The sequence below is a fragment of the Rana temporaria genome, chromosome 5 (genome assembly GCF_905171775.1).
Source record: "Rana temporaria chromosome 5, aRanTem1.1, whole genome shotgun sequence".
NCBI lineage: Eukaryota > Metazoa > Chordata > Amphibia > Anura > Ranidae > Rana > Rana temporaria.
In genome coordinates, this window is record NC_053493.1 from 32,920,593 (window position 1) to 32,934,009 (window position 13,417).

At 43.8% G+C, this 13,417-nt stretch overlaps 1 protein-coding gene across 2 annotated transcripts in view; it reads right to left on the minus strand.

Annotated features, from left to right (window-relative positions):
* Window positions 1-13,417, minus strand: part of HEPACAM2 (HEPACAM family member 2) — a 169,872-nt gene that overhangs the window by 54,290 nt on the left and 102,165 nt on the right. For both annotated transcript variants that reach the window (XM_040352338.1, XM_040352339.1), the window contains exon 4: window positions 2,084-2,380. In XM_040352338.1, coding sequence (XP_040208272.1) covers window positions 2,084-2,380 — 297 coding nt within the window. The remainder of the gene's footprint in view (window positions 1-2,083; window positions 2,381-13,417) is intronic.

The following is a 13,417-nucleotide window of genomic DNA, read 5'->3' on the forward strand; positions in this document are numbered from 1 at the left end:
TTTCGAAGCGGGAACGGCGGCCATACTTTAACATTACTATTCCAACCATTTGATGGAATATCTTTAGGCCTGATAATGCGTTACGTAAACGGCGTATCTGTACTGCGTCGTCCGGGCGTACGTTCGTGAATAGGCGTATCTAGTGATTTACATATTCTATGCCGACCGCAATGGAAGCGCCACCTAGCGGCCAGCCTAAATATTGCACCCTAAGATAGGACAGCGCAAGCCGTCGTATCTTAGATAGGTTTAAGTGTATCTCTGTTTGAGAATACACTTAAACTTAGGTCGGCGCAGATTCCGAGTTAGGTCGGCGTATCTACTGATACGCCGACCTAACTCTTACTGAATCTAGCTAATAAAGTGGGGTTTACAACCACTTTATTCTCAATGAAGATGCAGAAAAGTAGTGCAATTTTTTTTTTGTCGCTGTGACTTGTCATTTGACTTTCTGTGTCACATCGCAGTAAGTCGCATGAGAAGCTACAGCTACAGTCCACCATGGCTTAGACACTTTTTTTAATGATTTTTTTTCTAAGAATGTATCTCCTGCACACAAAAGTCTTGAAGCGGTTAAAGATGAAGTTCATTTTTGTAAGATTTCCTGTATATAATACATCCCTAATTGTATCCAGTATGATAACCATCAATCTCTTCTTCAATTATTCCTCAGGGCTTGTGTTGACGGGTTTTGATGGGCAAATACATTGTACATTTGACAATCAGTTTGAGATGCTTTTGAGATCATTAAGAATTCATTGACAGATGTATTTGACTTCCTTCTAACCTGCAATCGATCTCCTTCAATCTGCTTTTTCATTCCCATAAACTTGTACTGGTGGAGATGCAGTTCAGATACAAACAATAGACCTTGAACACTGGTCCTTTCTAAATCAGGGATCTCCAAACCTTCTAAAGAAAGGGCCAGTTTACTGTGCTTCAGACTTTAGGGGGGCCGGACTGGGCCCAGTGGGGGTAAAAAATGCCCGATCTTCGGCATTAGGGGGAGAACTACACTATATAACCAGAAGTATTGGGACACCTGCCTTTACACGCACATGAACTTTAATGGCATCCCAGTCTTAAAGGAGTTGTAAAGAAAAAAAACATCTGATGATGCCGCCCCCCCCCCCCCTGAGCCCCCGTTTTACTTACCTGACCCCTCGAAAGTCCTGCGCTCGGTCCCAAGATCCTCTTCGCCGCTCAGCCTGGCCGCTGATTGGCTAGAGCGGATGGATTGAGAGCAGTGCAGCCATCGGCTGGCACTGCTGTCAATCACATCCAGTGACGCGGCGCGCTAAGGGGCGGGGCCGAGTGATACGCTTGCTGTATCAAGGACTCATCACCTTGCAAGTTCTCTCGCATGACTGTGGTGAGTTCTTGCGGGGAGGACCAGAGACAGCCGCCGAGGGACCCCAGAAGACGAACAAAAAACTAACTGCACAGAGGAGGTAAGTATAACATGTTTGTTATTTTAAAGAATTTTTTTTTCCTATAGTCCCATACACACTATTAGATTTTCTGCAGATATTCACCTTCAGATTTACCAAAACCATGCGAAATGGGAAGAAATGACACCGATCACAGCCGAATGGCACCGATCACAGCCGATCTGCGCCATTCGGTAATTCTCAGAAAGACACGGAAATACTCAATTCCCGAGCGTTTCCAAGGTTTGCCGAGGTCAGCCGAACTGTCCTTGGGCCTTTCCGGCCATTTACGAGGCTCTCTGGCGCCCCCCACCTCTGGCCGAATGCAGTATTGCATGCCATTGAAGTCAATGCGGAACAAATTATTTTTGTTTTCATTGACTTCAATGGGGAATCTCGCTTTGATATGCGAGTACCTTGGATTACTAACATTCTCCTGGAACGGATTATGCTCGTAATCCAAGGTTCCACTGTATTATTATTTAATATCACTTTTAGCTGAACAAACCCTACCATTCAATCACATTCTCTATGAAGGTCAGAAGTCATCTGCCTGCTTGGAACAATATAAATGGTTTAAAGCCAAGCCCTCCCGATCAAGAGAACAGCTTTGTCTCCTTCTCATGGATGGAAGGACCTGGGACTTTTCCTACCTATGGGTGTAATGATGACGGTGAACTGCATCTCTTCCCCCCTGCCGGTGATGTTGTTGTAGGCTCGGCATAGGTAATCCACAGTCTTTTGTCTGACTTTGTCGGAAAGAAATTTGAAGTAGGGTCCATAGTTGATGATTTCGGTGGAGTTGTTGCTCCTCTGCATCCAGGCGCAGGTGTTCGGTGGGTTGGAGTCAGCCGAGCAATCAAATCGAACAGATTCTCCGATGTCAATAGTGAAGACCTCTCCAACTTTAAGTCCCTTATCGGAAATCACTCTCAGACCATAAGGTCCATCTGTTAGCAAAGAAATTGAATTTCTTAAATTACAATAATAGTGATGATGCAATACATTTTAAAATATATGTACAAAAAAAAATCCCCAGCTCCCTTTTATACATACAGTTGTGTCTGCACCCCCCCCCCCCCCCCCCCACAAGTGTTTACTTACCTTTTCCAATGGCGGCAGCCTTGTGTATTGTCTGCAGCTCAGCCATTAAAAATCTTTTGCCGGGCTGCCTGTGCACTACCTGTAAACTTTAGTGAGATGCACCCATATAGCAGGAGCAATACCTCAATCAAGTCTATGGAATGGTAATAGAAGGCTGATGGCAGCCCCAACACTAGAAGCCACCATTGTCACCAAATGTTAGTCTGCACTTCTAGGAGAAGGGGGGGATATATATATATATATATATATAAAATTATTGGGGGTAATGCACAAAGATCCGGCGTAACTTAATTTTTTCCATTTAAGTTACACTGCCTTAAAATTTCTACCTAAGTGCCCGATCCACAAAGCACTTACCTAGAAATTTTTGGCTGTGTAACTTAAATTCCGCCGGCGCAAGGCGTTCCTATTTTTATGGGGGCGATTCCCATTTAAATTAGGCGCGCTCCCGCGCCGGCCGTACTGCGCATGCTTCCCGACGTGCATAGCGCAAAATTACGTTACGCCGAGCTTTGTGGATTGCGATGGGTCAATAAAGTTGCGTCGGGAAAAAATATATATATACGGCGCGGAAAAAAAATTCAAAACAAAAAAAAAATCGCGTCGCTGGACAGAAGGGTCTGTTTTTACAAGGTGTAAACAGTTTACACTTTGTAAAAGCAGCCCTAATTTTGCGTTTGCAAACTAAAACTTACGGAGAAAAAACGAAGCTGAAAAGCTTTGTGGATCTCCGTAAGTGCTAATTTGCATACCCGAGGCGGCATTTTGACACGAAATGCCCCCAGTGGCGGATGTGGTACTGCATCCTAAGATCCGGCAGTGTAAGTCCCTTACACATGCCGGATCTTCTGCCTAACTATGGGAAACTGATTCTGTGGATCAGTTCCATAGTTAGAAACAGGGATACGACGACGTAACAGCAGTTACGCCGGCGTATCTCTTTTGAGGATCTGGCCCATTGTTTATAATTTCTAATAAATATATATATATGAAAAAAAGGTGGAAATAAGGGCCGTCTAGTTTAGCCACCCTCACTGCGCGTAGCTGGAGAATAAATGTGAACTATATATATATATATATAATATATATATTAAAAATTATAAACAATGGGCCAGATTCACAGAAAAAGTACGCCGGAGTATCTGCTGATACTCCGGCGTACTTTCAAATTTGCCGCGTCGTATCTTTATTTGTAATTCACAAACAAAGATACGACGGCTTTTGGCTAAGATCCGACAGGCGTACGGCTTCGTACGCCTTCGGATCTTAGGATGCAATACTTTGGCGACCGCTGGGTGGAGTTCGCGTGGTTTTCCGCGTCGGGTATGCAAATTAGCTGTTTACGGCGATCCACGAAGGTACGCGCGTTCGTCGCATTCTCTTACGTCGTCGCTAGTCGGCTTTTCGTGTCGCAAAGTTACGGCTGCTATTTAGGTGGTGTAACAATAGACAGCCCAAGTATGGCCGTCCTTCCCGCGTTGAATTTCAAATTTTTTGCGTAAGACGTCCGGGAATACGAAAGGACGTTACGCACGTCGCCATTCAAAAAACACGTCGGGGCGCCTTAATTTCACGCAAAGCACGGCGGAAAGTTTCCTAACGGAGCATGCGCAGAACGTTCGGCGCGGGAACGCGCCTAATTTAAATGGTACACGCCCCATTTGAATTAGGCGGGCTTGCGCCGGACGGCTTTACGCTACGCCGCCGCAAGTTTACACGCAAGCGCTTTGTGAATCAAGCACTTACGACGAAAACTTGCGGCGGAGTAACGTAAAGGGGATACTTTACGCCGCCGTAATTGTTTGTGAATCTGGCCCATTAATTATATTTATTTATGCATACAACCTATCTATCTACATACTGTATATACACATCTCTGTTTATGTTTCTTTCTTACTTTTGTTCTTTTTTAATCTGGCTGGAATTCAGCTTTAAACATTTCCAACAAGACAAATGTGGGATATGACATACCAAGTAAAAAAAAAAAAAAGAACAAAAAAAAGAAGGTAGAATACATTTTTGCAAATTACATTTTTCACGTTTTTTTCCTTCTACATAACTGCATTCATTGGTGTTTTTTTAGATTTTATTTCTTAATCTCCGTGGAGTAATGCCACGTACACACGATCATTTTTCGGCATGTAAAAAACAATGTTTTTCAGCCTCTAGAAAAAACAAAGTTTTTCCCAACTTCATCATTAAAACGGCGTTGCCCACACACGATCGTTTTTAAAAAATGCTCTAGCAAAGCGCGGTGACGTACAACACGTACAACGGCACTATAAAGGGGAAGTTCCATGCAGATGGCGCCACCCTTGGGGCTGCTTTTGCTGATTTCGTGTTTGTAAAAGACGATTCGCGCTTTTCTGTCTGTTACAGCGTGATGAATGTGCTATCTCCATTACAAACGGTAGTTTTACCAGAACGAGCGCTCTCGTCTCATAACTTGCTTCTGAGCATGTGTGGGTTTTTCACGTCGTTTCAACCCAAAAAACGACATTGTTTAAAACGTCGTTAAAAAATGCAGCATGTTCGAAAAAAATAATTTGACGTTTTTCAGAACCCGAAAAATGTTGTGAAGCCCAAGCACCATCATTTTAAATGACATTTTTTTAAAACATAGTTTTTCACATGCCGAAAAATAACTGTGTGTACGCGGCATTAGAGTTAAACAGTTCCAAAAAGGCAAGTGTGAAATACAGTAAAAGAAAAAAAAAAGGGAGAATACATTATTTAAAATATTTAAAGATCTAAAAAAAAAAAAACTGTTTTAAGAAAACATAAGAGGGGATGATAAAATTAGTTGGGAAATTAATTTGGGTGAAGAAAAAACAAATTCTCATCTTCGCTTATTGCAGAAATATTGGCATGGAATACATCACTTTTATTCTTTTTTTTAATCTGGCTGGAATTCAGCTTTAAACATTTCCAACAAGCTGAGTGTGAGATATGACATACCAAAAAAAAAAAGTAGAATACATTTTTGCAAAATACATACACATCTTTTTTTATTTTTCACAGTTTTGTCTTTTTTTTTAATTTCTGTAATTTTTTCCCTACAGAACTGCATTTATGTTTTTTTTTTTCAATTTCCCTGGAGTTAGACTTTAATAATTTCCAACAAGATAAATGTGGGATGTGATGTACAGTTAAAAAAAAGAAAAAAAAGAAGGTACCGTAGATTACATTTTTGCAAATTACATACACAACTTATTTTTTTCAGTTTTAATATTTTTTTTTTATTTCATTTTTTTTTGTATTTTTTTTCTACAGAACTGCATTCATGGGTGTTTTATTTAAATCTCCCTGGAGTAAAAGCGGGGTTCCCATTACATTTTTCAATTTTTAAAAATATGTACTTTCATCTCTCATTCTATTATTTTTGTAGTGTCACTTACTAGATTTTAAAGTTCAGTCGTTCTGCCGCGTTCTTTCAAACGCACACTCTAATACACTATGCCGCCGTAACTTACAGCGTATCTTAAGCGTAAATCTCCCGGCGTAAGGGCGCGCAATTCAAATGTATGTGATGGGGTGTGTTTTATGTTAATACGTCTTGACCCGACGTAAATTACTTTTTTTTTTAACGGCACATGCGCCGTCCGTGGGGGTATCCCAGTGCGAATGCTCGAAATTAACCCGCAACAAGCCAATGCTTATGACGTTGACGTCATTCTACACAAAGCCCTATTCGCGAACGACTTGCGCAAACGACGTAACATTTTCAAAATTCGACGTGGGAACGACGGCCATACTTAACATAGGATACGCCTCATATAGCAGGGGTAACTATACGCCGAAAAAAGCCTTACGGAAACGACGTAAAAGAATGCGCCGGCCGGACGTACGTTCGTGGATCGCCGTATCTAGCTAATTTGCATACTCGATGCGGAATTCGACGGAAACGCCACCTAGCGGCCAGCGTAAATATGCACCTACGATCTGACGGCATACTAAGACGTGCGCCAGTCGGATCGAGCCCAGATTCAGTCGTATCTTGTTTTGTGGATACAAAACAAAGATACGACGGGGCATTTTAAAAATTACGCAGCATATCCATAGATACGCCGGCGTAATTCGTTTGTGGATCTGGCCCTTTATATTCTTGTGTGCTGATCGTTCCCATTTTGCTTGTGGGCATTGTGAAGCCCACAAGCAATTAGTTCCGGGAATACTAGGGATGACGGCGGATGACTAGCTGAAAGGGCCGCCCGTCCCGCCCCATTCTCGTGCGTCCGCAATAGAACTGCAGCGCCGCAACGTCAAACACTTGGGTTGCTATCACAACGAGCGGCGGCGGCGAAAGTGCACGCCATTGCGATGGCAACCCATAAACATCAACAAGCCTGGAGACACAGGGGAAGCGCACGGCATCCTGGGAGCCGAGGGAGCTGATGTCAGGATCCTTGGTGAATAGAAAGGCAGACCGCATAGCAACGTGGGACCGCAGACGTGGGACCGCATAGCAACAGGCATTTCAAGGTGAGTAAAAAAAAAATGTTTTTGTTTTTGTTTTTTCAGGTCTAAGCTACACTTTAAAGAGAAATTATATTTTTGATGGAACCTCCACTTTAAAGTGGAGGTTCACCCGTACATAAAAATTTTTAACCTTAGATTCCTGCTCATTTTGTCTAGGGGAATCGGCTAGTTTTTTTTTAAATAGAAGCTGTACTTACCGTTTTAGAGAGCGATCTTCTCCGCCGCTTCCGACGGTCGCATCCATCGCGTCACGATTTTCCGAAAGTAGCCGAACGTCGGTGCGCAGGCGCAGTTTAGAGCTGCACCGACGTTCGGCTTCTTTCGGCTACTCGTGACGCGATGTATGCGACTGTCGGAAGACTGTCAATCAAAATAGGAACGCCCAGTCCCGAAGACCATACCCGGAAGCGGCAGAACAAGATCGCTCTCTAAAACGGTAACTACTGCTTCGATTTTAAAACAACTAGCCGATTCCCCTAGACAAACATTTTGTTTATAGGTGAACTCCCGCTTTAAACATTTTCAACAAGATAAATGTGGGATGTGACTTATGCCCCGTACACACGCTCGGGATTTCCGACAAGAAAATCATTCTGGAATCCCAACAGGAAAAAAGAGAGCTGGTGCTCTTTTTTTTGCTGGCGGGTTTGGTAGTTTTCCCATCGGAAAAACTGCGAGGGGAGCATACACACGGCCGGGATTCCCAGGCGAAAGCTCTCCTCGCAGTTTTCCAGTCGGAAAACCCAATCGTGTGTACGGGGCATTACAATAAAAAAAGAAGGTAGATACCGTAGATTACATTTTTGCAAATTACATAGATACACATATTTTTCAAAGTTTTTTCTTTTTTATATATTTAATTGTTTTCTACATAACTGCATTCCTTTTTTTTTTCTTTTAATCTCCCTGGAGTTAGACTTTAAACGTTTCCAACAAGATACAGTAAGTGGGGGATGTGACATACAGTAAGAAAAAAGAAGGTAGAACACATCTTTGCAAATTACATACACATTTTTTATTTTTCACAGGTTTTTCTTTTTTATATATATTTAATTGTTTTCTACATAACTGCATTAATTATTAGTTTTTTATCTCCTTGGATTTAGACTTTAAACACGACAAGTGTGGAATGTGACATACAGTAAGAAAAAAGGTAGACAAAAGGTAGAACACATCTTTGCAAATTACGTACACATTTTTTATTTTTCACGGTTTTTCTTTTTTTAATATATTTAATTGTTTTGTACATAACTGCATTTTTTTTTAATCTCCCTGGAGTTAGACTTTAAACGAGACAAGTGTGGGATGTGACATACAGTAAGAAGAAGAAAAAAAATAATAAAAAGAAAGTAGAATACATTTTTGCAAATATTTAAAGAACCTAGAAAAAGTAGTTTTTAGAAAACACAAGAGGAGATGATGGAAAATAAGTTGAGAAGTTAAATTGGGTGATGAAATAATAAGTTCTCGCCTTGGCTTATTGCAGAAATATTGACATGGGATCCATCACTTTTCATTTTCTCCCTTTCCCCACACCAGATAAGCTCTGTAAAGACACGAGCACATTGGCTGGCTTACTGCTGTTTACCAAGCAGGCTTGTATAATGATAAATCACCTGTCTGGCTGGGACTTTAGTGCAAGGAGCAGGCCGCCGATTGGCTGCGCCACCCGCGCGCTCCCGCCCCTTCTATTACTGAGCAGATGGCAGAGGTACTTAGTGCGAGGGACCTTTTTATCATCGCACTCCCCCGCAGTCTCAGCATATGGTACACGAGAACCCTCAGAGAGAGCGCCGAGCTATAGCAAACATGTTATTGACGAAATATAGATGGAAAGTTGCCGCTGCCAAGAACTCCGCTGTCATATTCTGAACCGGAGAGGTGCGAATGATGGTTAACCCTCTCAATGCCCGGGAGAACGGCTTACCCTAAGGGCCCATTTACATCTATGCCTATGCATAGACGTGCATTGAATTTATTCTATCCATCCCACACTCTGAATTAAAAAACGCATAAAAAAAAAAAAAAAATCCGTTATGGATAATGAACTTTTGATGCATTTTTTAATTTTAGAATTTCGAGTGGGTAGGGTTCGCCACCAAGGCTTGTTAACCACTTACAGACCGGAAGATTTTCCCCCTTAAAGCGGAGTTCCGGCCACAATTTCACTTTATATATATACATACCCCTGTAATACACAAGCTTAATGTATTCTAGTAAAGTTAGTCTGTAAACTAAGGTCCGTTTTGTTAGGTTGTTACAGCATTTAGACACTTTATAAAATAGAAATTGACTGGGGCCATCTTAAGTGTGGGCATCATGAAGCCAGACTGTATGACTTCCTGGATTTCAGCCTTGCAGATCTCGCACATGCTCAGTGCTGCACAAGCAGTGTAATAGGTTTCAGATCAGGTTTCAGCACCTGTACTGTCCAAGTCACATGATTCTTCGAGACTGGGGAGTGCACAGACTCCTGGAAAGTTACACCCACTACATTCCCAGGAGTCTGTGCGGTGTAGCTTAGGAAGCTTAAGCACCTAGGTGCAGGAAGTGGGAAGATTAACTATTCTGCCTAGCAACAACACTTTGAAGGCATCTAAAAAAAAAAAAAATTCTTAAAGGACTAATGACATTTTTTTAAAACTACTGATGTAATGTTATATTTATGGGTGGAACTCCACTTTAACGACCAGGGGCCAGATTCTGGTAGTTTCTGCGGCGGCATAGCGTAAGCCATTTACACTACGCCACCGCAACTTACTGGAGCAAGTGCCGTATTCCTCAAGCACTTGCTCCGTAATTTGCGGCGGCGTAGTGTAAATGGCCCGGCGTATCCCCGCGTAATTCAAAGGGGGTGGCTTGTATTTAAATTAAGCGCGCCCCCGTGTCGATTGAACTGCGCATGCGCCGGGCTGAAAAATAGCCCAGTGCGCATGCTCCAGCTCACGACGGAAAACATCAATGACGCTGACGTGTGCGTCATTGACGTAAAGTCGTATTCAAGAACGACTTAGGAAAACGACGTACCCGACGGGAAAAGACAACGCGGACCCAACGCCATACTTAACATGGCATACGGCGGACTGGCGTAAGGTTACCCCTCATATAGCAGGGGTAACCTTACGCCTACGGAAACGATGTAAGCGACGACTACGCGACGCAAATTCGTTCGGGAATCGGCGTATCAGGCTCATTTGCATAGTCAAATGAGACCTGAACGTAAACTCCACCTAGCGGCCAGCTGCGAATTACATTTAAGATCCGACAGTGTAAGTCACTTAGACCTGTCGGATCTTGGCCGTATCTATGCGAAAATGATTCTAGGAATCACTCGCATAGATACCCGGGGCCAAAAAGAGAGATACGACGGTGTTTCCTGAGATACACTGTCGTAACTCTTCTGAGAATCTGGCCCCAGGCCATTTTTTTTCCGATACAGCACTGCGTTGCTTTAACTGACAATTGCGCGGTCATGTGATGTCTGTACCCAAACAACATTGAATGTCCCTATCCTTTCCATACTCGTCTGGAACCTCTCCCTTCTGTTAATCACAGTCCCTGTCAGACGGGGTGACTTGTCCCTACATTACCCATGCGCAAAATGCATGCCAAGCCTGGAAGCCAGGGCCTTAAATAGGCTCTGCCTGACCCAAGATGGCTTCCATGGTGACATGGGGCAGCAGCATCCAATCCGATAACTTCACTAGTGACCCAGGAAACTGTCTGACTTCCTCTTCAACTGCAATGCCACTGTGGCCGAGCGCCACCTACAGTGGAGAAGATAAACTGCACCTGCCTACATGCACACATCCATTTTTGGATGAATAGGCTTCAAAGCTAAACTCCAGGAAAACTGCTACATATATGGGATCGGTTTTACCAGATTCATGTTTCTGTCTATACAGTTCTGAGATTTTCACAGCTCTGCCACACGACACAGCCAGTGGCGGCCAGTAGAATTTTTGTTTGGGGGGGGGAGTCAAACAGTATGCCACCAAAACCCCCTCATTGGTCGGTCTGTGGGATGGTCGGTTGCACTTACCCCATCGCCCATTCCCATGCTCAGTGGCGGCTTCCCGTTCCCCTGCTCTCCACGGCGGCACCAAATTCTGTTTCCTCCCTCCTTCTCGGCAGTCAATCAGGAGTCTTCTCTTTTCGGCCAATCAGAAAACGGGTCTCACACTCGCTTCTGATTGGCCGGATTGAGAATCAGTGTTAAAACAGCGAATATATTATTTTGCTGTTGTAACACTTGGATGGGATCATGGCGCAATTCTCTGTGCCACGAGCCACCATATTTTGAAGCCTATGGCTCCAATCAGGTACTTCAAAAAAACACCCCCCCGCCGCTGTAATTCAGACGCCCGGCGTCCTGAAAGGGGTCGGATGCCTGAAAAGGGGGTGGCTACGGAGGCCATGGATAGATTCATGCTATGCATGAATCTATCTATTATTCATATAGTGGGTGGCGTGTTACTTTGCTCTCTCCAACTACAGTGGAACCCTCGGATTGCGAGTAACGCGGTTAACACGCATTTTGCAATACGAGCACTGAATTATTTAAAATCCTAACTCGGTTTGCGAGTGTTGCCTCTCAAAACAAGCAGGATTCAAGCCAAAGCGGTGTGCAGTACCGGGTTTGGCCTGAGGTGGGGGGGCGCGGGAGCCGAGCAAAGCCAAGCGACACAGTTCAGAGCAGTTCGTAAATGATCGAAAAAACTCTGAAATACACCGTCCCAGAGCCTTTCCGATGTTTTTGCCGAGGTCAGCCTAGCTGTCCTCTGGCCTTTTTGTGTGTCCCTGAGGCTCCCTGGGCAGGGCCTCCCCAAGGCCAGGTTCCACAATGCACCCCCTCCCCGCCAACCGAACCCCCCCCACCCCAAATCAACGGAGAATGTGCGGCACGGTTAGATCAAATATGTTTTGTTTGTTTTTTTACTTTTTTTATCACTTTTTTTATTTTTATTTATTTGTAGCTTGTCGCTTACTTTCTTAAATTTTTGTATCATTTTCTTATTATTTTTCTTATTCTTTACTTTTTTGTTTTATTAATTTAATTATTATTTCTTATTATTTATTTATTTTTTCACAATTTTTTTTCACTTAACTTTTTTGCTATCACACAGGAGAAAACAATTTCCTGTGTGATAGCAATTGGAGGTGACATGTTCTCTTTATTGACCCTGTCACCTCCAAAACAGGAGTCCTAGCACTGTGCTAGAACTCCTGTCACAGCTGAGATGGGAAGAGCACAGCTCTCCCCTCTCACTGTGTACATCGGCAGCAGGGACAGGAGACAGACTCGGTGGCCAGGGGGAGGATGGAGTCCCGGAGACAGAGCCAGCAGAGAGAGGTATGTGGGGTGGGGGGGGAGAGGGGAGGACGGACGGGAGCACATATTTTACAAGTGATTTCGGCGACATCGCCGCAATCACTTGTTAACGAGCGAGTGGATTCCCCCATAACTTACCGCCCATAACTGTATCTTCCGGGCGTCGGGGGACTCCATGCCACTGCCGCCCCTTGGAGCCCTGCCGCCCCAAGGCCTGGCCTCAGTGGCCTTATGGGAAATCCGGGCCTGTCTCCGGCGCCCCCCCCCCCCCCCCCCCACCTCTGGCCGCATGCGGTATTGCATGCCATTGAAGTCAATGCCAAAAAAATAATTTTCGTTTCCATTGACTTCTACGGGGAAACTCGCTTTGATATGCGAGTACTTTGGATTACGAGCATTCTCCCAGATCGGATTACGCTCGTAATCCGAGGTTCCACTGTATCAGCGTTCTCCTTGGACTGCTACACACTTACCTGCTTCTCTCTCCACTTCCCTGAGTTGCTGCTGTACAGGGGGCTGCAAGAGGCAGTTACCAGGTCAAATCCGACTACTTGCACTACTTTTGTTTTAGAATAAAATACCAATAATTTATTTAATAAGTTAATTAATAATTAATAAAATAAACCATTTAATAATGATTACAGAGCTGCATTAATTGGCGCCTTTTCTATCTGCCTGGAGTTCAGCTTTAACGGCGTACGAGCGTCGCCTTACCCAGAAGCTGGCGAATGGCCATGAACTCCCAGAGGGGTAATTACTGCAAAGTTGGGACAGGACCCAGAGAAGAACATATGGCCCAGCAAGGCGATCTCCGCTGTGCATGTCTCCCCAGGCACAGGTGGATGGTGGTGAGCCCTTTCATACAGGTTCTCCTTTCCCGCTAAGCCCGTTATGTGTTTATAATTAGAGAAATGGAAAAGCCTAATGTGCTAATTAGAGCAGGATATGCGGAGCTCATACACACTGCCAGGCTACCAGGGAAGAGTTGGCTGTAGGTTATTAGGACTTTACATTTCTTCTAAAATTTTAGGGAAAATCTGGAGAACTTGGGGAAACTTTATACCGTTTTGGA